Genomic DNA, 27,630 nt, shown 5'->3' on the forward strand with positions numbered 1-27,630 from the left:
TGCTAATATACTGTATGAAGATCTGAATAGTACTAGCAATGTTGTTGAAGCTGATACCCTGGCTTCCTTCAAGAAATGGGTAGATGAGATCCTGGGATCTATTAATTACTAGCTACCCAATGGGCTAGATGGGATGAATTATATCCTCTTGTTTTCTAACCTTTCTAATATCCGCACATAAAATCAACAGTGACACATGAACCAAGGAACAGAAATGGAAATTAAGTTTTGGACTGTTCAGAACAGAAAACGCAAGACACGTCTCTGCACAGAGTTGTAACAGTATTGAAGAAGTTCCCTAGACATGATTTTGAAATCTTATGCCCTTAAGAAAATATCTTGAAAGGATTCTTAGATTATTAGTTCACTAGATTTCAAATGAGGAACTGAGATTAAGAGCCTCCTCTCATTTGCAATATGTCTATGGTTGTTAAATTCTTAAGAGTCTCACAATATCTTTGGGATATTCCAAATAGCTTGCAGCACAATATTCAAAAGTGGTTTATGTATGTGTCCCCATTTTCAACCCTGTATTGGACTGAGTAACTATTTGAAAATGGATGGATGAATCTCAGGTACCAATATTTTGCAAAATAATTAAAGCATAAACAACTGCCTAAGAAGGACTTTCATATACAGCATATGAATATATGTATTTAACCACTGTTTCTTTAAAATCAATTTCATTCTGCTATGCATTAGATGTTACTGTATGCCTAATCGCAGTAGGTGGCTGTTTAGACTTCTATGTGGGTCATTTAGACATGTAAATATACGGGAGAAAAAAGTAGACACATCGATGAAATAGAAATTCACCCTGCATGTATTAAAATGTTCAGGTACATTAAGAGCTTAAGAACAACTGCTGCTACAACTACATTAAGATGAAATAAACATGAGTTTCAGCCAGTCTGAATCACTACAGAAGCTTTGAAAATCATTTTCTGTCCTATTTACGTCCTAAAATAATGCAAGGATTACATCAAAGGGATTGAACAGCTGCAAACAACCATACAAGATAGATGGGCAGAATGGCCATTTCTAAACTCTCCCATGTTTTTAAATGTTTACCTCCTTTTATATGGGGGGAGGGGGTTTGAATCCAAATCAAACAAGCATCTCATTGGAAAACACAGATCTGTGTTTGAGCGTGACTGGAGTTAAACATATCCAGATGTGAAATGGATAGAACAAATGCCTGAATGTAATGACCTCTGTTTCACTCAGATCTATAGGTTGTACAAGAAGATGGGGGTGAACAGTTAATTTTTAAAAGAAGGCAGTGAAGGAGATTAAAAAATTCATTATGAGATTATAAATCTGCAGGCACAAACAGAGTGACTTTACCCTCTGGTCTTCAGCAGCGGACACCTACCGTGTGCTTGCTAATTGATAATGCGATGGTAAATGCAATGTAATGGTTTAGCAGTGGCTTGCTGCTTTCATTGTTATGCCTCCCTTGATGACCCATCAAGTATGACAGTAAGGCTTAACGAGCTTTCCTGATTAATTCATTAATTAAAGGATGATTAAGCCTGTTTTTTAAAAGTCTCTGCAAAAGAAAATAAAATGTTGTTTACATGGAGAACATGGCCAAGCCCAATTTCTTTTTTAAAGAAGTCACACCAACAAATGATACACCATAAAATACACTATGTACACAAAACGTGACAGAAAAATTACTTTCGGATGCACAAGAAACAGGAAAATGTAGATGAAGAGAATTTAACAATACTTCTTGACTTTAGATCAGATCTAAAAACAAACACCTGAAAACCATACTTTGCATGATTCTATTTATCCAGTTGAATCTGTCACAGGTACTGTCTGCTAGAATTTAACTAGGGACTGAGTTTTCGAAACGGTTGCTGATTATTCCTTGACTTTAAAACTCCAGCTTGCTCGCCCCGGTCATGAGTCACAGCGTAGCAATCATGCGTTGTAATTGGCGGCGTGGGCCGAGGGTGAACCCCTGAAGAGTCATCCAGCTCGTTTGGTAGTTGCTAATTGAGGAAATCCACAGAGTTGACTTTTTCAGTCCCTTTGAGGACCATTCAGAAAGATGGCCGAGAGAGATCCTTCACCCCCCCTGCATGGTGTATTGGTTTTGGTGTCTTGCTTTGGGCCATGCCCTTTCCCCAGATGGAGTTCGGAGTGAGTGGGCACCCATTCACACTTGTGAGGTGGGCGGCAGCTCTGGCGTGGGCGGGAGTGTGTCCCGGTGAGAGATTACCATGGTGGTTCAAGCAGGGAAGAGTTGTGGTGCAGTGAGCAAGCCAGACAAAAGGAACATTTGATCACTGGCCTTAATTAGAATATGTCGGGATGCAAATACACAGGCCATCAGGATGCTTGGATAACAAATAAAAAGGCACAATTTAAATGCAGGGAAGTAATGTTAGAACTTTACACTCTTAGACAGCTTCATCCTTACATCACATTCAATCTAAAATAATCTGTGTTCTCAGTACAATGCCAAAACAAGAAAGATAAAAGAACCTAAAATTTTAATTACATTACAACACAAGAAAGAGAACTGATATACATTGTAGGGTTGCATTGACCCAACCCTACTTAAAGCTCAGCAATGAAGCAAAGGCATACAGATACATGAATTGTCAAACATAATGTCAACACCACAGACCTTCTATTGATGCGGACTCTCTGGTATCCTTCGGGAAAGGACTGAGATTAAACTTGTAAACAGTTTGCTATCCATAGCCAAACACACAAGATGTGTGTGCATGATGATCTCTCTTTTTTTAAGCCTTCCTTAAGTTAATTTGATCCAGTCATGGCTGAATGTCATAGTACACTATACCATTTCCTGATGGATATACAGTACAGTATAGAGTAAAACTTTCAAGTTTTACACTAAATAGAATGCCTCTTTTACTCTTAAACTATCCTATTTAGAATAGAAAGTCTCCACAGAAACTTTTCCAGAGCATTCAATAAAAAAAAAAAAACACTATTGGAAAACCTTGTTGAAATTAAACTCAAATACATTCTACTGGGAGAAGGTTCAAAACTCAGATGAAGACAAAGACAAGCCAGAAGCTATTCTCTTTACATTCCCAGGCTTGCTGCATCAGCGTTATGATTAAAAGTACCAAACCAGCCTTTCTTTCGCCAAGTGCACTCAATAGTGCAAACACCCATTAATACTCCCAATATAGGCAGGTCTCACCTGCCTCCATTAAAAACGCTTTCAAGATGTTATGAAAATCAGTCTTATACATAAAATATATTTCCTTTCCTGTCTAATAAATTGAAGTGCTGTGTACTTCTTGGACCTTAACCCATATAAGCACTGAAGGATAACTGCCTGGTCATGCAGCTATCACAAAGTTTGAATTAAAATCTTGTCATGCAAAAACATTGCACAAACTGCTTCTAAAAATCCCTTATTACAAAACTAGCTTAAAATGTTGTATTGTCAAAAGTACATGAAAAAATATATATATAACTAATGGGAAAGAGACAGAGCCCCTTTTGACTCTTGTTTTTGATCTACAGTAAACTGACAATAAAGTGTGTACATGTCAATACACATAACTAGATTGGTCAGTAACAGCATTACCATCATTATTCTGGGCATTTTGTATGGATGTAGACATTTTCTGGAAAATGTAATATGAAGATTATACAGTATTTCCCTCCAACATTGCAGCTACATTATGCAAGTTTCAAATAAAAAAAAATAATTATCAGAAAAAGCAGTCTGACATTTGCACGTTTTCCTTCTATTCCAAATTAATCAATTTCCTGCAGACATGATGCTAGCAGTAGTTAATACAAAGGAACATGCAGCCATCCCAGGAGACAGCTCATTTATAGACTTAGAACTTTAAACTGTAATTAGAACACTGAACCTGGCAGGTTTGTGCTGTAAGGCTCAACGATTTGTCATAGATTTCTAAACGACAGAAGAAACATTATTTTTATGTATTTCATTAGTGTGACAAATTCTGTGCTCAGGAAAGCTGTCAGATTAACAATGAACACTTTCAACTCTGAAGGCACATGACCCCTTCTACAAAGATCAATGCTGAGACTCTTACTTTTATGCCATGGTTTTATTAGGGTACACAAATCACATAAAATATGCTGTATAATGTGTGTGCTGCTTTGATATTCTTATATTTAGAGGAAAATACACAAACTTAAATGTCACCTTTTTTTAGCCAGTTTCTCTCCTCAGATTCTGCATTATGAGGTCAACAAAAACCTGATTAGATTTTATTGCAACAGCCTTTTGCCATTACACCCATTAGGTGCTAACCTAATTGTAAGACCCTTATTCCTTCATCCAGCTTCTCCCTTTAGCCAGGTCGTGGTCTTGATATGGTCTTTCCTATCGGTCAACATATTATTCCACTTTTTGACCTTCTTGGTGATCTCATAATGCTGTGCCAATGCAGGAGAACTATAAACTCCCATTAAGTTAAGTGCAGCTAAAGAAAGACAATATGGTATGCTGGGTCTGGAAATAGACTGTACTTACACACTCAAATTGTGGAGTAGTGGCTAGTGCTTTGGACAGGAGGCCTGTGTGTGTGCGTGGGTGCTGCTGTTGTGCCTGTGAGTACTTCACTCAGTGTGTTCCACTTAGATGGCCTGCTGTATTAATCAGGGTAAATGTGGGGCACTTTGGATAAAAGCATCAGCCCTATAAATTAATAATAAAACAATGTGAGATGTGGGAACGATAGGCTGTGGGAAAGCCCTTAGTTAGTCCGATGGTCAGATTCATTTTATCGGCTGCTGAATTAGATCTTTTCATCTGAATTTTAGGGGCACAGGGGACGCTTAATGCTTGAATGGTTTGTGTGTTGTTATTTCAGAATTTTGTTTTCTACACAATATATGTACAGTATTGTAATTAAACAGACAAGGTATTCCATTGATCCCTGGAATTCGGTACAGTACTTCCCTTTGCTGCTCTGCTCAGCACTGCACTGTCATTGAAATCTACTGGAGACTTCACATCGTTTTGTTTTTTTACTTTTTCTGTTCTTAAATAAATGAACATATTTAACATAATTAACATATCAATTTACATATTTGCTCACAATAAATGTGTCTTACTGGGCCTATTCAGGTCATAGAAAGAACTGTTTTCTAGCTGTATTTCTTTTAAAAGCCGTATGGCACCTTCTGCAAGAAAATGAATCTCCCATTTGGTCACCAGCTCTGAAACCCCCCATTAGTGCACTCTTTACTATACCATAGATGAAGGCAGACACAGCTCTACGACTCCATAAATAAACCTCAGAATGTAAGTTAATGAAGATATTTAATTATGTGGTCATGAGCTCTTCAACAATAAACAATGTCAAGAAAAGAGTACTCATAACTAATACTGTAAATGTAAATGTTCTCAGATGTAAATGAATTCTGCTGCAAAATCAAGCTGGGAACTGTTAACTGCCCAGATACATGCTTATGTATTTCTCCTATGAATAGAAAAACCTGCAGACACTGCCACATAACATTTTGGATTTTGAATGCTATCTATAATGTGAAACTGATAAACCACTTTAGACATTTAGACATAGGAGTCTGCAATGTGGCCCAACATCACATCAATCCAGATGCCAGGAACAGATAACCTTACATGCAGGGAGAAAATGCTAACTCTAGTCTTTGCCCATGTGCAGAAGTCTGTAGTTCTGTAGTCAGTCCTGCTCAGTTTGGCAACTCTTGGGAAATAGTACTAAAGCCATTACAAAACTGATGAAACACCACTGACTATTATGCCACGGCGCATGGTCTGAACCCATATTACAACACCTGAGAGATGAGACTGCATTTTAAAGTTAACTGAAGCTGCTGAGCTCCACATGGCTGTCACCAACCCTATCATCGCATCTCTAACAGAACTAATAAAACTAAGGATAATAAAATCAATCAAAAAAAGGAAACGGCAACAGAATGGCAAAACGCATTCCTGTAAGTAGCGGAATTACAGAGCTAGGTGTCTAAGCAAAAATTCCTCTAGAGAACTAAAATGTACCTATTATCACACTTCATCTTCCAGCAGTGAATAGCTTTTCATTCATCATCTCAAAGCCAGGCATAAAAAGAAGTTTACAGCAAACAAGCATATCCAACATGCAAATATTCTATCATCATCAACATCTGCAATGTCTCCAGTCAATACCAGCTTTCTGCTTCAGTTAATATGTCAGCTATAAACAATATAATATTGCTGCGCTAATCTCCTCATCCATGGCAGCAAACAATAAGCAGCACTTCAGACTGTAATTCACTCATGATTGATCATTACCATAATTGCTCATTATCAGTGATTCAATGCCGATGTACAAAATGAATCAGCGAAGACTGAAATCATTTTGCAAATGGGTGGTGATGGATCTGCACTTCAGCAGTTCCAGTCGAGGAAAATCATTTTTTTCTGTCACATTCTGATACAAATGACAGACGTATACTTCATCATATGAAGGATGAAACAGATCTCTTCTGCGACAGAGGGCATTTTGAATGTAGTGATGGCTAAAACACACCTTTGACAAGAACAGTATAAAAAAAAATTTTTTTAGCATTTTGGTACAGTATATCCCTTTTTCTTGGACACTACTGCAGTGATTTCTGTGACCGTAATACAAATACAAAACAAAAATCTTGAATCCAAAGCTGTGCTGAATCACAAGGTACCCCATTACAATATTGTCTTCCTTGTGTATCTCTAAATGTCACCTGCTCCATCCTCAGTGCTTGTGCACTTGCAAGTCATGGTGTACTCAGTGAGATCATGTCAGCCCTCTTCTGACCAGGCCTGAGGTACAAAGGGAAGCAGTTGCCTGGATCATGTTCTCCTCAGGAGATGCTGCTCATGGGCCTTCTGTAGCACTCACAGGCTTAAGCAGGGGCTACACTGCAGCATGGGAGCTGGATTTGAATGGAAATTGGCTACAAAAAATGGGGTCTGTAGGAATGGAAAGAAATAGCCTGAAAATCTTTTGGGCCAAGTTTCCTCACTCTGTGATAAATGAGCAAGAAAGGAAATCACTTTAACCTCTTGTCTCTCCATACTCTTATTCCAACTGACCTCTGAACTAATGAAGCCCTTAATCAAGATAATAACCTGTTTAATTGTTATCATTGTTTAAACATTTTGAAGATACAGTAATACATTATTCATAAGGAGGTTACATTAAACCTATAATAACAAAATATTGTATTTTATCCTAAGTGACTTACATTCACACTCTTTATTGTAGGGAGAAATTCAGGTGAAGTACCTTTCTAAAGGGTACAACAGCAGTGTCTCATATGTGATTTTAATTCATTGTTTTCCAGTTACAAGTCCTGCTCTATGCTGGAACTGCCTTTTATAAGTGTTCAACATCTGAAACCTACTTTACAAAAAGTCATGCTTAAGTGTCTAGCTCAAAAGGGCAGTGATAGACCTGACTGGGCAAACAGTACATATTAAATAATGCTTTGTAACACATTGATCCTGTTCTCTGGAAAGGCATGGCACATGCTACCAGTACCAAATCTGTATTGGCAGTAAAAACCTTGAGTGTCTGGTTACAGGGCAGAGGGCAACAGGTTTGACTGGAGTCCCAGCAGGAGGCAATGAGTAATCAGCTGAAAGGAAAGTTAAAAAATGACACACACTCCTGATTCTTTTCACCCAAAATGATGTTCCACTGTGGTCAAATGTTGCTCAGTTTGCTAGCACACCCAAACATTGCTGTACTCAAGCAAATGGTGCTCAGTTTCTATGCACTCCAGGACAATCTTTCTCTAAATGGGAGAAACAACATATAGTGTTTGTACTGCTTATATAAAGTACATACAGTATGCATATACCAAATTCACTAGTGGGTAATATCCTCTCCTGAAAACATAAAGCATGACTGCCTTCCTAGCTGAGGATTTATGATATGAGTCCCATCTAAGAACAATAACCAAATGGCCAAATTGATAATATAATATAAGTGATAGTTCTTTTTAAGATCAGTGTACAGTACAGTATATAGTGTTTTTTTAAAAGTTAGAAAATGCTGATCCAAAGCACTTGGACATAACAGATGCTGTACAGCTGAAGTGAAGCATACTGTGGTAGATGCTTAACTAATTTTGAAGTACACTCAATCTGCTGTACGGTAATTGCTTAAAAGTTTTGTTCGCATCTTATGAAAAAAGCCTTCAGAAAGATCTCTAGGGAGGTGTTAGTCAATAAGACATACAGATTGCTGTGTAGTCCCACTTCTGGAAACTGTTAATGCGTCAGTGCTGTCCCAAAGCAGTTAAACATTTCTTGTTCTTGCCACTGGACCAACCAACAGAAGCAATTTTGAGAAAGCAAAAGAGGGCACAGGCAGTCAAATTCAAGCTGACAGGTCATTCTTCCCTTATTCTGCTAGTAGTCTTCAGCAATACTGCTAAAATCACACCGGCTACAGCTTTCGAAAGAGCAAGTCTTGAGGCATTTTTCTATAACTAATACATTGTTCTTGTAAGTTTATGCTTCTTACATACCTTACAAAAATAAAACACAGAAGAAAGTCAGGCCTTGTAAATGAAAAAAAGACTTCATGCTAAAGAGATTTTATTACACATCCCTGCCGTTTTGCAATTTACTACCAAAGGACAGTTTAGACTTGGTTATTTAAAGGAATATTCTGTTATCACTTTTCCATTGCAGTTGTTACAGAAAAATTATTTTTGCTTGAGATAAGTAAGTTGTCAACTTGAAGTGCTATTAGATTTCCAGTTTTGAAAAATAAACTTTAAGGACTGACAGTATCTTTTTGAGTATTCTGGGGGAAAGATGTTAATAAGGTATAGGGTATTATTTTGCTATAACCCCAGAGAGAAGCTTGGATTTCTAGAGGATACTAAATTTAGTTTTTAAACTGCTTTAGCTTCAATTTTGGTGGGGACATATCAGAAAACAAAAAATAATGTTTCCAGTATTTGCCAGAATAGTCTGGTTGAACAAGGTCCTAAACTACTCGAAGAAGTTAGTGGCTTTGAGACTATTTTCTCAATGTCATAACGAGGCACTGTTCTGTAATTTGGAAGAGGGCAAACATCAGAAACAGCAGAAGATAGTGGCAGCTTGACAACTTGAATATTTTTTGATACATTCAAAATATTGTTGAGTAGGAGTATAATCTATGGTGACTAAGTGACAAAGTGAGAAGAGTGGATGTTATAATTAACACAGCCTGCTCCCCCTTTAACACTGTCCTGTGTTAAATTCGTGTGTGACGTAACGGATTCATACCATGCTCTTCAGGACACGGTACATGGACCGGGTCCTAAATCCCTATATCCTTGAAATAAGTGGTTCATGTTTGCATTTAAGTTTGTTATAAACTTTCATTTATTAGCAAATCAAAGTATTCTGAGGTGTGCTTTTAACATTAGATGTACTGATCTGTCTCCTACCACCTTCACGCTCCCTGAAAGCATTAATTACATGGGTCACTTCTTTTTGGAGAAAATTCATTTGCTTTCCTTCAGCTGACTGAGTTGAGTCTTGAAGACTTTGCCAGTTTTTAATCACACTGCACCAGGACTGGGTGGACAGGTACAGGAAGCAGTAACATAAAAACTGTGGTCATTTTGAAATTCCTGGATTACCCAGGTGGCACAATTAAGATTAAGCAGAAAGAGTCATGTGAGAAGTGTTCCTATGATCTGGAAGGGACTTACCCTGCTGTACAAAGGAGCCATATACGAACCACATGGAGTTATAGAGGGTGGTCGAAGTCATCGAGCCCATTTGCAGACGAGGAGGGTTGAGCCAGTTAAGTAGGTACACAAGTATCCCCACCAGCAGGACTGTGCCAGCAATGCATGCCCACAGAGAGAGGTCAAAGGGCGCCAGGCAAGCAAACATGTCCACTGTCCTTTCAGCCTTCTTCAGGAGCACACCCACTGAATAGTCCATGTAACGCGTAGTGAAGTCCACCACACTTTCCCGGTCTGGAGTGATGGTTAAAGCCGATAGCCCCACATCTGCTCTCTAAAGAAAACCAGAACAGAATTATATAACAGCAGCAATCATCCACCTCTAGCAATGCTCTATCCATGCTCATGCATTGTAAGCTATTTCAATGCATGCTCAATAGGACTTCTCTTTATTCAATTATACCCTGCAAACACACAGTCATATTCTGTGATAGTGTCAATGAATCAAGTGAAACTGGAGTAATTTATTATACAACTTCTATCTTGAAATTTCACATGGGATACTGCGTAATTTCAATTCCCTTTACAATTTCATACTATACTGTATCCATACTCCTACCTTTAGAGAAAACAAAGTTGAGTGTTTGTAATTATCAAGTGAATTATAAAAACTTTCACTCTAATATATCACCACTCCACTTATTCCCTGGAATGTTCAAAAATGAATTGCACTGCTTCAGCTACTTTTAAGATTGCAATTTAAATTGAATTTTACCATCCCCTTACCACAGGATATATTACCCATAATTTGCTTCAAAATAAATGTATGAAAAAAACAAACTTAAAAAAAAACATTTAACACATTGGATTGTACTCTTACTATTTGAAATTCCTGTTCTTTTTTAGTATGGTATAGTATTTGTAATATTTCCTATATGGGTTTTGATTATTACTTACTGTATATTAACTTAGAATGAATTACATTTATTTGGAATAAATTAAATTGCATAAAAAAACTAAATAAATTGCTCGGAGACTTTCAAAATTACTCAAGTTAATATTGCACTGAACAGTGAAACACATGATAAATTTGCACATTAAATTGATTTACATTCAACGAACATGACTATGAAAAAGTACTAATATTTTCATGATCACGCGTAAAACACTATTGAAAATGTTAAACCAGTTTAATCAGTTATGATTTTGATGTCTAAGCAAACTAAAATTACATTCTGCACAGTTTTTCAGGATTTATTGTTCCATAGAAATCTGAAAAATGTTTTACACATTGTTTAAGTGAGCTTGGAAGAAAACGTAGTTTTTCTCATAATATATAAAATTATCTTTTTGCTTGAGCAGTGCACATATTGATTTTTTAATGGAAAATTGTACAACATAATTAAAAAAACACATACATCAGAAGAGGCACAGTTGTTCATTTATGTGAAGCTTTATTTACAGTTGGCTTTTTATGACTACTAATTCTAAATCAAATTTAAAGAAAATTAAAAAAATAGTACTGTTTTGAAACTGATCCTATGTAATCTAAGAGTATATCATTATTATTGTGTTTGATATTGTGTTTCATATCACAGAATTTAATATATGTAGGTATATTAGCTTAATTGAGTAATGATAATATACACTGCAGAATAATATAATTACTACAGGTCTACAACAACATTTCACTCCTAAAACTAAATTAGTGCTGAAAATATTGAAATAAGATGGAAGTTACAGAATACACAGCATCTTTCTACAGTAAAATAAGGTTGATCTTCTGGATCTGGGCTTAATGTGTGGCCCTTGTTGTATTCTGAGTAAAAAGGAATATTCTGTTGACAAGCACATACCTTTTCAATAAGGCACACTCAAAACATTGTCATAATTTCTAGGAGTCTTCTAGTTAGACTAGTCAGACTAACTCCCTATTAACTGAGGAGAAAGAGGAAGAGGGTCTTCAAGAGAGGTCCTTTATTAGCCCAAAGATGGTGCTTGAGAGGTATTTGCCTCAATTGTAAACTACTGCATGTTTTAATTAAATGTACCAAAGCAAACCTACTTAAATGTTTTAATAACAATACTTTCCAACAGTTTGGTATTGCACATGAAAAAGAACACAGAACAATCAAACTGCAATAGATCGCATGATATGACTGTGGCACAGGTACAGCAGTAAAGGATTCTGTTTTACATGGTGGAGATACGGTCAAAGAATAAATCAGGACTTTCACATGAGAATTTGGTTAATCATGAAGAAAGAGACAGTACTGCTGGTTCAATTGAAACAATGCTATGGTCAGGTCCAAATGTGATGTTAATGGGATACCTCAAAGGCTACTTCAGGCATATGGATACTACACAGAACTTCATGAACAGTATGTGTACTGTACATACACCAAATATCCTACCAACAAGCTCACAAGTCATGTGAAGCAAAATGCCATGTGTCTTTCATCAGAACTCATACTATATGTAAGGCATCCAATTCAACTTTATAGCATGGAATCTACACACACTTAGTATTTCAGGAATTTACATATGCTCCACTATAAGGTTCTTTCTAAACTATCATTATTAATAACGCCTTTATGAGTTCATGCTCACTTAAGCAAGTTGTTATTCTTTACAAGTTTAGTCTACTGAAATCCACTTCCCAAATGCAAACTTTTCAACTTACTGCATTCCTTAATAACCTTAATGACATTAGACTCACTTATTAAAATAAATTGACAAAAACCCATGAATTGACACCTTAACAGATTGTTTTGGTCATAAACTTGAAACAGTAGGAGTCAACAAAGCATTCTGAGACATATCACAGTATTTTAAAGTAGGAAGTAAAAAAAAGGAGTAAAAAGACCAGTAGCACATCACACAAACCATATAGAAAGAGTGCAGGCAAGTAGAAAGAAAGGAGGAAAACTCAAATGACATAAATGTCTGCTCTAATCTGTGTCTCTTTCAATCACCCTAGTCGCTGGTACTTGGGAAGCTGGATTCTGATCTTTTGTTTAACTTCTTCTTTCAAAGCAGAGCTGTCTGTTTGATTAATGAAAGTCAGCACAAAGGCAAACAGTAAATAAATAAAAATGTATAACTGGAAGGAAAACTCAAAGATAAGGGAGCAGAATGGCAAGCCTTTTGGGGGTCAGAAACTCTTTGAATTCAACACAGATGAAGCAGACTGGAGGAGCTTCATTCCAAGAAATCACTCTTTTCAGAAGCCTAAGTCAGATCTGGAATGAAGATGATGAATAGAAATCACATGTACCATTTAGATCACAGTCAAAGCAGCTCATACGAAGAGAAGCAGAAAATACTTGACAGGTCTGGGTGCATTGCCTTACATACTGTCAATTGCTTATATGCAGAAAAACAATCCTGTCAAATGAAGCTTATTTGACAATGGCAGCCTTTTCTGGTCTAGCATGCTTGTCTATTAGACATGTATCCCATCGAGCCTTCACTGTGGTACATCATGACTAAAGCATTATTACTAAATACTTATTTTTACTAAATGAAGCATTCATTCCAAAGATGTAACAGTTCTTTGGCCATCTTATTTGTTGAGCTCACCTTGAAGACCAGCTCTCCTATCAGGCCATTCCAAACTCCATCGGCTTGAGGGCTTCCGTACTTGTGATCAGGCGCCACATAGATTTCATACTTAAATCCCAGGTAGTTTGACAGAGCATCCAGAACATCAATGGAAAATCCTTGGTACTTCTTTGGCTTTCCCAAGACATTCTCAGACACCATCACAAAGGGCTCCTCCTACAAAGCAACGACAAGAGAGATGCAAAATCAGGGAACGTGTGAACATGCATGTGTGATGTCTCAAGGTTGGGATTATGACTTCTGGCCCTCGAGCATTTCAAAATAAGTAAGACAGGAGACCAAAAGTTCTTCTTCATTTGACAGTGCACTAGTTCAGAGCCTGACGAATGGTGCATTTACTTTTCAGCTTTATGTTATCACATAAAAGATGTAGTATATCTTTGTATTTCATTTCCAAAACACAGAAATCTTGAACATACAGAACAGTAAATATCATTTTGGTTTCCTTATTTGGGAATATTCATTCTCATACCGATCTTAACTCTGTCAAGCCGACTTAATGTCAGTTTGATAGTTATTAATTCATTAAAAACAGTGCAAGAAATGCAATAATTTAAGTTATTGGCTTGTGAAATAATTTTTTAAACCTTCTTTGTTTAACAATACAATCTTGGAAAATCAGTATCCCAAAATCTCCTCCTCCTACAGCAAACATTCCTGTAAACCAGTTTTTCCCAGTCCATGTCGTCTGGTTTTCCCTCCAAGGGAATTTTATCAGTTTGGCTCATCAAGCCCTGAAACTACTGTACGTATATTGCTGGTTCTCTTCTTATTGAGGGTTATTGTGTGAATGCAGTTCCAGAAAAGGGGACACTATAGGAAGGAGTCCAATACTCTTGCAAGACCCTGTACAGTATGTTCCCTACACAATGTGGGGAAGCCAGTAATAAGGGCAAACAGAATTATAGCATATAAACTTAGGTTAAAGTGTAGAATTTAAATAAAGGATTTTATGTTGAACTAGTTACTACTAGGTCCTCATTTAGAATACTGCATGCAGTTTTTTTGGTTGCCATGTTATATAAAATACTGTATATTGCTACCCTGGAATCAGTCCAGAGAATAGCAGCCGGATACAGTACATTCAAGGGCTTAAGGCAATGTCCTCCATTGACAGGCTGCAGGAAATGAACATTTTTACCCTTGAAGAGAGAGGATTGCAAGGGCTTTGACAAATGACTTTTTTATTACTTTTCTTATACAGTAGGTTCTATTTTTTTCTATACTGTTCTTTATTACTAGGACTTTATCTTTTAAAGGTATAAAAGAAAAAAATAATGTTTAATGAAAGTAACCATGATCACATTAGCATCAATAAACACATTAGCATCAGTAAACACAGCTTTTACATTTTCACTCATGTTTCATTGTACCTGAGATTAAAATGTACTACATATTTCTTTGTTTTATTATATCAATAAGGTACTGTTGTGACATTTTGCTTTAGAAAAAACCTGAATTAGTTATACTTTCATAAGGATGTCATCTTCCTGATCCTTTTATCAGGTCTCTCTTCTTGGTGGTAACCATGGTAACTATGGTGAGCTCCAGCCCAGTGAGCCATTGTGCTGGTATGTACTTTGCCTTTGTCTTTGCCATATTTTAACATTTCAGAAAACTGTCAATATTTTATGCAAAAAACATACACAGTAACTGTCAACTCTATATTGACCTTTGAATCTTGATTATATTATTTTGAATATTTTGATTATTGTTTCTGATCTCTGTCTGAGAAAGGCTAAAAATGGGACTCACCATCACCCTAGCACTTAATATAAAGTCATGCAGTTCTTTGAACTGACCTATTTTTCTTTTTCTTGTTGCGTTTATTTATCGCTAACCTTTAATGCCCCTTCAGAGTGAGAGTTGCCTTGCGTGTTATCTCTGAAATGGGGTTGCTGTTGTCACCAAACTGTCCGACTCAACAATTGATTTAAAAAGTTGATAGAAGGCACTTGTGTTTCAACTGTTGAAAAGGATGGCAGAAAAAACTAGCAGCTGCCTTCTCCAGAAGCTTAAAGTTCATATTTGGCCATGTCCCTCACGTCTTTAAATTTAATTTCTCAAAAATGGGAAGTCAGCAGGACTATAGTCGCGTTTAAAAAAATCTAAATACATCCAGAGATTTACCAGAGGACACTATAAATGTCAGAAGATAATCTATTATAATTTTTTCATTTTGGCCCATTTCTGTTTTTTGATGCAGGAAAGTAGTGAGCTTTACGTTCATGCCACAGTCTTAGTTAAAAAAATGTTAAGCTCTCTTTAGAACACTATTTGACTAGACTAGGTTAACAGGCCAGAAATAAGAAATCCTGATGTCCTGCTCAAATTTCCCCCCGGTCTTTACCCATCATGGCCTCCTAATAATCACCATCTATGAACTGAGATGAAACACAGGAGATGATACTTCTAAAGTTCATTCTTCACAAGGAACACTCACACATTATAAAACAGTTTGCTTGTGATGTGATGAAATTCAGGAATTAAAGGGTTAATCCTCCAATCAAAAAGTTTTTATCTAGCAGTTTTACTTTTTCACTGTGACAACTCACATCTTTGCAGTGTGCAGTGCTACAGCAGAAAACTAACAACAGCTAAGGTGAACAGTCACATAAGAAATACAGTTGGGAAATCAACAGGGCTCTGAAACAAATTACACAAAAATAAAAAACTGTGTTTTTAAGAAAGGCAGCAGAATAGTGGAGCAGAACATCGTAGTAAAGAAATGTGCAGCCATGGTCATTTGGCAGGGAGTTCCAAACTCCTTTCTGATGCAGTAAGAATTGTAGAACTACAGTATGGGCTTTAGACAGACATTATTATTAGCAGCCATCTTACTATTTAGTGCAAGAACCACATGGCCTACAAAAACCTAGAGCTGGTGGTTAAAAAGGTTGAGCTTACAAAGAAGGCCCTGAAACTAAATAGTTAATTGCAAATCTCTCCTTTGCTTTTGTCAGTGAAAGAGAATTAAAATATTCCCTGCATATTCAAGTTGAAAACCCTAAGTGAGCAGCAAGGTTAAAAAAATAAAGAGAGCTAACCTCTCAATAAGAGAAAAAAAAACATATGAAGAGAAATGGATATAGAGACCAGTAAATGATCAGAACAATATGTTTTTAGCAATGAAATGAACTAAACAGGCCTTTAGTTATGGCTATGGCCTGTATTCTATTTACATTTGCAAACAGTCTATGTACAGTACTTCCAGTTCTGTTTTATATTCACTGTTGCTGTGACGAACAGCTCAGAACTAAATAGTTTGTATTAGTCAGGACAGGTATAACAAAAAACCGTCTTGCAATACAAAGAACTTTCAACATGGACCTTCTTTTTGTTATACCTAATAGCTGTTGATATGTAATTTGATGTGCAATTCATTATGTAAGCATCATTTTTAATATCCATATTGCAGAATCTTGATTTTGAGTAATGAACTCTAATTCTGTGTCCTACTGCTAGAATTACAGCAGACAGAATAAATGTAATACTGTATGTGGAAGCAGTTCTGGAGGGGAAGATGAAGTCTTGTTCTTCCATAACTGTTAGGGTCCTTTCAACAGACATGTTAGATATACAGTACTTAGCAGCTTTAACTTCTTCCTTTCTGTCTCTCTTTCATAGAGAAGATTGTAGTTTTAATTCTGTTACTGACCACATGGCATAGGACTTATAAATACTGCATTGTGATCTTATCTAGTATTTTCATCAATTTGTGACTGATCTTTGTTTAATCATAGAATTGTTACATCTGTTATTGTTTTTAGCTGTATTGTAGGATACAGTTACAGGTCTAGTTATGTTCTAAAACATGTATGATAAAGACTTTAAGGACTGGATTAAAAAAATGTTTGTGGTGAAGCAGCACTCAAGTGCCCAAATTCCAAAGCAAAAAAACAACAACATGCAGTTAAAATAACCACAATGCAGGGTCAACCAATAATACTCAATACATGTCTAAGTAAACACAGAAAATGTGCAGTAGTTCGAACCTTAGGCATTAAATCTCAATAGTCTGTGTAACGGCACCATCGGTTTCACAACAAAGCACATGCTGCAGTTTATAGGTTAAGGTTAGAGAAGACTTTTTGTTTTATAAAGAGTACAGAAAAACTGACAGCAACTCAAATAAGACCACAGCACTAAATACAGAGATCAGAAGAAATGATGTCCCCCAGTTAGTAGTTTGTATAAAAAAAAATTCACAAAGTGCTACAGTGTACTGCTGAAATAAAACTACATCATTAGGACCCAGTGTGCAAAGTCAACACAAACATTTGATTGTGCAGTACAGTCGTTTGGAAATCATTTTATTAATACATAGACACACAGAACATAATTGGAGTAATTTTCTGTGTTCTGAATGCTTATGCATTTCCCATCAGGAGGCTGTAGAAAGTAAACACTTCCTTTCACCCGTTTACAAGGAAGGTTACTTACTGTACTTTATTGTCCCAGATGGGAAATTTGCTTGTCTTGTACGGTAAGCTGCAAAGACCCAGAATTTAGCTTTACATTTTCTTTAATAAATTCTCATTGATAACTGAACTGCTTCTTGGAACATGTCATTCAGATTTATCATTGGCAGGGAATACATTATTGACTTGGCTCAGTGAGCACATTAAGCTAGTGGATTTTAATCCTCACTGGTTCCTGTTGGTCAATAACCTATTAGTGCGAAGCTGGACATGAATGCCAACATCTCAGCTGTGTCGAGTGCTTCACTATCCATCAGTTAACCCACCCCGAACTTGACATGTCTTATTCAGCAGCAACAGTTCTCATTTGAAATGGAAATCCAATGGTCGTGATGCTACTAACACAGGCCTGACCACATTTAAATGGATTAAATGCATAGAGTGATGTATTTGTTTTTGATGTGAGAAATTTGAGTGCATTGAAAGAAGCAGATTTTTTTTAGTCACATGACAGGGTTCAGGTCAGCTAGCCAAAGATGGTTTAGCCCTTCAAAATTTCTGTGGATTTGGCTCTGTGCTTTGGATTCATGAACTGAAAAGTCAAACAATGTCCACTGAGTTTATGGCCATATCAGGAAACAAAGCACAGAGTTGGAGTCTTGCAACCACTAGAGATACAAATCTCCAGCAAACCATTAACTACTGATTTATCTTTTTACTGTATTTACCTCATTACTCTAAACAAGGTAGTGTTTTATGAAAAATATTGAGTTCTGTGAATCCAGAAATGATTTGAATATTTTGCATGTGTCAGAGATAGAGGTGTTCATATTCCAACAATATCCCAGTTTGCATACAAAGCTGCCCTGTATGGGTTAGTGGCAAGAAAGAATCCATTCCTGAAAAAGTCTTATATTAAATCTCATAGGAGATACACTGCACAAGTGATAAGATTTTAAGGTTAAACAAGTATTATATCTTAAACAAGTCCAATACTGCATATCAGTCAGTCAATACTTTTCCATCTGTCAAGGGTGTTGATGGAAGCATGAAGATATAGCAATGCATCTCATCAGAAGTAACTGAGAAGCTTGTCAGGACAGAGGCAAAAATACTGTAGATGGTGCAAAGTACAAGAAAATCCCTGAGGAAAAACTGTTTGAGTCACCGAAGAATATACAGTAAAACTGGTTTGAAAATTTCAGCAGGACAGTGACCTGAAGCTAAAGGTCAAGTCCATACTAGAGTGATCTGATACAAAAAGAGTGACTATGCTTCAGTGGACCAGTAAAAAACCTGATTTGAAGTTAAATTTTTCCATGAAACTTCATGGCAAGTCTTGAGGAATGTAGTCCATCAAATATCCCTGATGGTCTTGTTATTACTGGTGCAATTTTGCCAGGAAAAGGGAATAGAATTACACCATCTGCCAAGCTGGCAGAAACCTCTCCAAATGCACAGCAGTAATTGCTGCCAAAAGAGCTTCTGCCAATTACTCAACAAATAAGTTGACATACAGTACCTTGCTGGAACTTCTAACCCTAACCCTAGCTGCAGCATTTTTCACCATACAATTTTCTATGCCCTGTTCAAAACAGAGATTCACAAAAAAACATTTTCAAACTCCACTTACAAAAATTTTCTATTCTGCATTCTTAAAAGTGTCTAAACTGCCACGATTTCCCATTGGAATACACCATACCTGAAAAAATCTTCATGGGTGCAGGCAGTCACACAGAGTATGGTTCATTCTCCACTCATTTCTCAGCTATAAAATGTGGAGCTAGAGTTAGGGTTAGAGAATCAGGCAAAATGGTCCTTTAGAAACATTATGAATGTGAGCTGGGCACTACAAGAACTAAAGCTTTGATGGTATTTTTGTGTTTTTTGATATTTTCATTTTTGAGGTTTTTTTGGAGTTTAGTACAATAGGCGTTTGACAATGTGCCCATGTAAAAAGCACTCAATCACAACTCACAAGATGAGCCCATTTTACACTTACATCTCTTTTCATTTGTCCCTTCAAAACACAATGGCAGAGTATTTTCAAGCATACTGTAAAAGTCAATATAGAGTATACCACGAAGAAACAAACATAGGGGAAAATATAATGATGTTTCATGATAAAGGACTTAATAATATGGTTATAAGAGATGGAGAAATGTGTGTCCTCCAATTCTGGGCTTTGAAATACATGGAGAGAAATATCAAAGGAAACCTGGGATGGGACTGAAAAAAACTGATATGGTGTAATAGCACTGCAGGCAGTGTTTGGTGTTCTCAAGAAGACAGTGGAATTCAGATCCAAGCGTGTTTTGGGACATCTTGCAGTCAAAAAGGTAAAAGAAACACCAAAGAATGCAGCCGAGTTTACAGTTGTTAGCATCTGTGGATCTGTGAAGCCCAGATCTGCAGTACATCTAGCTAAATGAGCAGGAGGTCTCCTGCACTCCCTATAAACAAATTAAATTGATTCAATTTCCAGAAGGGTACAAAAAGTCTAATATTTATAGCAAAAGGTAATATAAGTAATATTGAAAATGTTTTCTCTTGACAGGTCTTAGAAAATTGCATGAATTAACATATATACAGCATGGTTTGCAAAGTCTGTTTTATTTTTCTAATAGTCTCCATTTCCATTGTCTCATCCTGTGCCTCCCTGTATTCGTTACGTGTGTCCCCTGGGTACAGTTATTTTAGTGCAAAATAACTTAAACTGACCTAATTGAAAAGTAATGTTTGTCAAAAGGGGTTTAAAGCTCTTAGTTAAAATTCTCAAGAGCCCACTTTACAGTTTGCTGAAATATATGTATTTTATCCTAATAAATCTCACCCTTCGGCTCTGGAATTATTCAACTTGGTTTTCTATAGTCCTGTTTCAGCACTCCATTGTTGGCTTAAATGTGAGGTGACCAGATTGGGGTTTTAACTGAGCAATAAATACTTTAAGCTTATCCTACTTTATTTGATTCATCTGTCCCATAACTGTATGCAGGTCCTCTGCAAGTATTGCCACAGAGTTAGCATAAGACACAATTGTCTCTGAAAAAGCTTTTATATTTCCTGGGGGCCTTTTTTTAGAATAATCTCACAGATATTATGACAAGATGGTGAGGAAATCAGCAGAGAATATACAGATTTTTTTTATTTATATTACTTTTATAAGTGCTGCAAAAATGTACTGGTATCTAGTCCAAATAGGCCAGCCAGCAAAAGTGTCTGTCAGAAAGCTTGGGGATGTTCTGAGAACTGTAGAAGCCTGATTTCATTTTGCACCCATCAGCCTGAAAAGCTTCACTGCCCTGCTTTTCAGCACCCTTAACATTGTTTCTATTTGTGGTTTTATCTTCAATAACGTCACTTCTGTGGAACTACGAGACCTGTTACCATTTAAAGTGAGTTTCTGAATTATAGTTTACCAGGAACTTTACACTAAGACACATCACCCCTCACACACTCAAACACACACAAAATCTTTCAAAAGGCAGTAAATCAATTTTCTCAGTTCTGCTGCCATGTAGTTTAAATGACACTCCTGTTGTGTTATTATCTACACTGCCTCAAGCATAACTCAGCAAAAGTAGGAGACAAGCTCCAGCAGACCATATTATCCTTACAGAAACTGAATTGGCAATAAGTCATTGACACAGCTGCCTGTCCAGTTAATTATTTCCTGAGCTGCAGTATGTAAGTGTGAATGAGGTTCTTGTTTTTGTTTTTTCGTTCCTGAAAAAGTGTGAATGTGTGCTTGTTTCAAACTCATACAAAGATCACTTTGACAGGAACGAATAAAAAGAGAAAAATCATGAGGCAAGAGATTCCTTGTGCTCTGCCATGAACTGGAGGGACGTTTGCCCAGGTATTTCAGCCTCTTTTTGTCTTGGGCAGAATAACGATTTCATGGTCATTGTCTTGAATTGCTGGTAATGTCATAAACCATCAGGAAATAATAGTGAGACATGGTAGGTGCAGACACAGAAAAGCATGTAACTGCCAGCATGCAGGAGGCAAAGGGCTTACTAATACAAAGCCTATCATTTGTAAGAATACATGCTCACATGTACTGTAGTCCCTTAGGTTAATGTCAATCTCAGTGAGTTAATCCCACTTGTTTCTATAATGCCACCCCTTATACAGTAGTTCTGTGTAATACCTGTACTTGTCATGTTTTCACAGGCTTTGGGACATGTTTTCACCTGCATTTACATATCCTTTGTATTTCTGTCACCAATTTGTTTCTTTTACAGTCATGCATTTTTCTATCTACAGTTAAACAGACTGAACTGAAATGTTTGAATACAGAAGCCACACACACATATCTGGGAAAGAACACCTTTCAGGGTTATGGTGTCTTTTAAGAGCAAGCCGTCTGTGTGAATTATGGGAATGTGAATATTAATTAACAGTCTGTTTGACAACACTTGGAAACAACATTGTCCAGATGGACATCTAATTATTTTCTCCTACTGTATATAAAGCCAATGTTAGAACAGAGATACATCTAACCTTTGAATATACTGTATATTTTATACTATATAACATATTACAACATTCTGGTCCCTTTTGCCCTTAAATTAGTTAAAACACTAACACATGTTGCTATCCATTTCTTTATTTAATTACTTGTTGAAATATTGTATTTATCAGAATTGGCCAGTCCATTTTAAGTCTCCATTAGGTGTGCATGTTGGGTTCTGCAGCTTTTAGGACACTTGTTTGAAACTAGGCCATGGCTTTAACCAGCTGTGTAAAGGAGATTCTAGTGGTGGTGCTCATCTTACATTGTGGATTTTTGTTGAATCTGAACAATTGATCCCCTTTTTCCACACACCCAAACATTCCCTCTTCACACCAAACTCTTCATAATGTCAATCCTAATTATTCATGATTTCAAAGCCTGTGCACAACCTAGAGGAGTGTGAATGGGGTGGGGGAACTGTATTATGTATAATGGTTTTCCCTTCATTTGAAATAAGGTATTACAATTATATTGTAGACAAGAGTTCTTACCAACACTGTCACCACACGCAAGACCACACCACGCATATTGTTCTCCAGTTTCCTGTCTGTCAGAGTCCCATTCAGGCCATTAACCGGATCCCAAGTCCCCAGCTGGAAGAGAAACAAGCAGAATATTAACTAAACTGCATCTGGGCAAGATTGGAAAATAATGATCAGTGGGAGCAATGTTTGCAGCTATGTAACATAATATTAATCTAACACCATATGTTAATTCTTGCAAATATACTTTATATACAGTAATTTAACATAGGCTGCAGTTCTAAATTGAGGGTTGACATTTATATTCCCTGTGTTTCTAAGAGAACAAAGTTTCAAGCATTGCAGGTAAGTGCTATCTTCAGGAAAAATGGTTAGGCTCATTTGGCAGGTGTGTATACTGTAGGTGGTTTTTCTATTAGTGAGACACTGAGTTGAACCTTCATGTCTTCGCAATAATTATTAAAAATTACTTAACTGAAATTATATAGCTCCTTTTAATACCAAAATTGCTTCAATTATAGCAAGACAGTCATTCATCCACTACTGATGTAAACTCCTCACAGGGGAGCTCAAGGCAGCGATTATACACAAGCAGATCTGGTGGAGAAATGACTATTTCTCACTAGAAATGTAGAAATATGTTTAGAACATTTTATTACTCAGTCCCTCATTTTTTCAGGGGCATCATCATTCTGAGATTCCTGAAAGCAGCTGTGAGATTTTTTCCAGGCTAATGAGCTAAAAAGTAACCATGTTAATTTTGTATTTAAAAAAAGCTGTGGTCCTTTCCATGCAATGAATACAGTATGTCTATTTATAAACACATTGTCATGGGAAAATAGAAACTAGGAATATTTAACTTTGCCAGAGAATTTTTAATACAGCTCCTCTTGTTGATGGTGCAATTAAAGAGTTTAAATGATATAAATATGCGCCATTTATGTTTTGGAGTTTTGAGACATGTAAGAGCACTTGTTAGTTACAAATGTTACAAACTTCATTTACTCGCTTGTTAGCAGGGACGCAGAGTGCCCTGCGGCACTTCCTTTCTTTAGTTTACACGTAAAGGCAGAAGAAATTCTGGAGACTAACAAGGGATTTGGAAAACATATGCACTCTAAAAAATTAACAAGGCTAACTTGCTTCAGATTTAACTATTTTGCCTTCTGATCACATTCGTATCTTTCTCACATACCGAAGGGCTATGCAGTGGCTCAACCAATGAAGGACTCAGCTCAAAGCACAGATTGGATCCAAACTCCTGAGTTTGCAGGTTATCTTAAGTCAATTGACAATGGCATTACTCACGTAGTGACTCCTGCAGTCAAGGCAGGTAGGCTTTTAGTGCTGCTTAATCACAAGTATTACCAGTGTTAAATGGAATCATGCAATGGAAGCTTAGAATTAAAAGAATAAAAGCCTTTTTAAATTTTTGCAGAACTTATCTCTTTTGAAGACATCAAGGCATTGTAATTGTCTAGGAGTGGACAATTACATAACTTAGCTTGTAGTAATCTAGATCACCTCCATGCTCATTAGAGGCTTGTAGGACCGTAGATCTCTCCTTTACTCATAAGGGGTTTGTAATTATCTAGAGCTCTTCCATGCTCACAAACGTCTTGTAGGCTGACATGAGTTGACATCCAGTACAACTGGAATTTACATAAGGAGTTTATTTCATGAGAACTTGTGCGAACATGCGAACATGTGTGTGAATAAGTCATAAGGATGAATACTAGCTTTTGGAATCTTCATAATCTCCTGGTTATACAACTGAGAATGAGGTGCTGTACAATGCAGTATAGTCTGAACCTGTGCCTTGCACTTGCACTGTCAACTGGAGCTCTTTCATGATCATTCTACTGCTCACAGGCAGCCATGCATTCCCTGTATCTAGACACGTAATGACAGAAATAGAGTCCCAGATAATACCTATACACAATGTGACACCAAAATTTTAAAACAGTAGGGTTTAAATCTGATATAATTTATAAAGGTGGCCACAGAAGGCATAAACATACATAGTATCATCTTTATTAAGTATATAAACACATATTTTACGTTTATTTAAAATAAGAAATGGAAGAGTCTTTGCTCATTATCAGTTCATTGTATTACAAATTTCCACAGCATTACTAATCATGATGATAATCTACAGCAAATTGCAAGCTGCAATTCATTTGATATTTAAAACATGATAATTGATACATTATCAGTCATGTCAGGATTAAGATGTGCAAGCACACTTCAAAACAGAAGCTATCATGCAGAATTCTGTCCCTATTTATATGCAAAAAAAAATGAGCACCACAATCACTTGCAACTTCAATGAGCTCCATGGGCCATCAGTTAAAGCTTTGAAAAGTGCTCTGACATTTATTTGATTGTTACAACACCACATTTTTTTATGCTACTAAGATTAGATCCCTGTGATGGAGCATCGGAATCTGGAGTGGTGAGCTGAGGTCAGATGGCTGAGAGCAGTGCATAAGTACTCCAGAGACTGGAGAACTTATTAGTGTACAGAGAAAGCAGCGCTACCTGTAGTGAGCTGATTTCTCTCTTTACTGTATATAAGAAAACTGAACAAGACAGAGAGTATCTTCTCCCAGGGAGGCTGATTGGTAAAGTCTTGGGTGATACAACTCAAGGTCACTTGAAAACATTACTAAGGTCTGTTTGAATATTTAGGGAACCTAAACACATTGATGGCTGCTGTGTCACATTGTTCATAATTTATATTAGTTAAGCCTTGACCTCTGGCCAAATACAGTAGCATCCACCAGTGAACAGAAAAACAAAAGGTAAAGGAATGCTTTATTAAGAACCAAACTTAGGGACAGAAGAGCTAGAATATCAGGTTGCTCAGGAAATCAGTAAATTCATCTGGCCTTTGTAATTTTTAAGTTTTTATTGGGATGCCAAAGAGTTCATGGTGATCTGCTACAATATGTTAAAACTCACCGCCTTTTCCTGCATCGTCTTAAAGCACCTGGGTAAAAAGATGACCCCATGTGCATCTGCTCACTGAAGCATGTTGTAAGCATTGGTGAGGAAATTAGTCCATCAAAATTAGTTTTGATTTAGGCACTCCGCTGCGGACACTTTCATTAACTACTCTGACAGTTACTATACATTATTCATTTTCCTCCAGTGAGCCCTTAATATACAATCATGTTGCTGGAGATGCGGCCTTGCGACTCAGCTTCCCTCATTGTTTACTCATAAGTGTGTATAAATCATACTCCAATGAGGGTCACACATGGGTTAGAATCCATTCCTCTCATATTTCAAATTGTGGCATCATTTAAACAGATGATCAGTGAGCATTCATGTTCCTTTGCACCCCATTTGTCTCTTTAATATGTGTTTCAGCATTTAACTGATCAATTCTGTTAAGACTGGTAAAGCCAACAGTAGGGTTCAGAACTTTGTGGACTGATTAAAGGTCATCTATTGGGCCATTGGAGAGTGGACGGTAAAATACAACTAATTTGGTGCACTAGCTCCTTATTGGAAAAAAAAAGATTAATTCTATATTCATCCCTTAAATGTAAGCATGCTCTGATGTGCAGTAAGTAATAACATATAGTACAACGTAACATCTCAGTCCTGTTCAATATTTTCAATTTGATGGAAGCGATGACTTAATGAAAGTACAAATTACACTTCTTGATGCTCTTAGGTACTGCACAGACTGTACTTGAAATAGGTACTGCAATGTCCATGAAAATAAGAGATTACCGTCTGTCTAACTGCATGTCACATATTAGGCATTTTTGACAGCATAGGCTATTTTAGGGTGAAGGACAACTCAACCTGGTGTTACTGAAGTGCTACTTGCACTGATAATGCTTAATATATTGCAGAAATACAGTAAAATATATTTATATTGACAGAGATGGAATAAGGGCCACAGACCTTGACCTTGAAGGACAGTGTGCCAGCCACCATTGAAAAACATCAGTGACACCTGCTGAGCCCATTAGAGCACTTGACACCACGTCATCCTTAGTACACAAGAATTGTACTTATAATAATTTTAGAAAGAATTGTAGCAGATGTTGTGTGGAGCTCTGATCTCTAATTCTCCTCATTCAATGTTTAACAAGAGATGAGCTATTTGCTGCTGACAGTTCATAATCTGTCTGTAATTGTGAAAGTGTTTCACAGTTACTACATAGGAAGTGAATGAATTTTAATGACACAATTCACATGGTTTGCCTTGTTAAACATGAGTTGACCAGAAACAGTCATTCAGTACAGTACAGGGTATCACAACAGAACTCAAGAATATGGGCATCAACCCTTAGTCACAGCTGAGACTCCCAGGGGCCACTTGAACTTGAGTTGAAGACTGCATAGCTGGAAATCACTTCTAGGACTTCTCCACACCCAGGTGTGAACTCTAGATATGAATTTTTTGTATCTGCTCGTATTAAAAGATAATTACATACTACAACATGGAGGTATTCATGAAGAGGTCTCAGACATTTTCTCAGAGAGGAAGCACAGGGCACAAACTGGGACCACACTGCTCAACGCTCAACACACACACACAAGCTTTGAGGGACAATTAAGTGTCCTCAATTAACCTAGTCCGATTTTCTCTGGGAGATGAGAGGCAATAGTACCACCTGGAGAAAACCCACCTCCAGTTATCATTGGCATTAAATTAGAACAGATCAATTAAAATGTAAAATTTTTATGATTTCTATCAGCTGCAATGATGAACAGCTGCAGGCTCTTTTCATGGCAGAAGCTTAATTCCTAGGAGGCGGTTCTCTCTTTTTTTTAGAAAGCAGCATAATATAGAATCAGTGGTAAGCTATAGTTTAAATCGTATGAGAATGCTATCAAAACATACATTCGGATCCAATATGTACAATATACCTTACCTCTTGTA

The 27,630-nt window shown here is 36.8% G+C and overlaps 1 protein-coding gene across 3 annotated transcripts in view; it reads right to left on the reverse strand.

Annotated features, from left to right (window-relative positions):
- Window positions 1-27,630, reverse strand: part of grid2 (glutamate receptor, ionotropic, delta 2) — a 595,344-nt gene that overhangs the window by 155,620 nt on the left and 412,094 nt on the right. For all 3 annotated transcript variants that reach the window (XR_001477768.2, XM_015340421.2, XM_006627273.3), the window contains exons 9-11: window positions 22,734-22,835; window positions 13,261-13,458; window positions 9,700-10,012 (exon numbers count right to left, since the gene is read on the reverse strand). Coding sequence is in view for 2 of the 3 variants with exons in the window: in XM_015340421.2 (XP_015195907.2) it covers window positions 9,700-10,012; window positions 13,261-13,458; window positions 22,734-22,835 (613 nt within the window). In the remaining variant the exon portion in view is untranslated. The remainder of the gene's footprint in view (window positions 1-9,699; window positions 10,013-13,260; window positions 13,459-22,733; window positions 22,836-27,630) is intronic.

The sequence above is a fragment of the Lepisosteus oculatus genome, chromosome 3, assembly GCF_040954835.1.
Source record: "Lepisosteus oculatus isolate fLepOcu1 chromosome 3, fLepOcu1.hap2, whole genome shotgun sequence".
Taxonomy (NCBI): domain Eukaryota; kingdom Metazoa; phylum Chordata; class Actinopteri; order Semionotiformes; family Lepisosteidae; genus Lepisosteus; species Lepisosteus oculatus.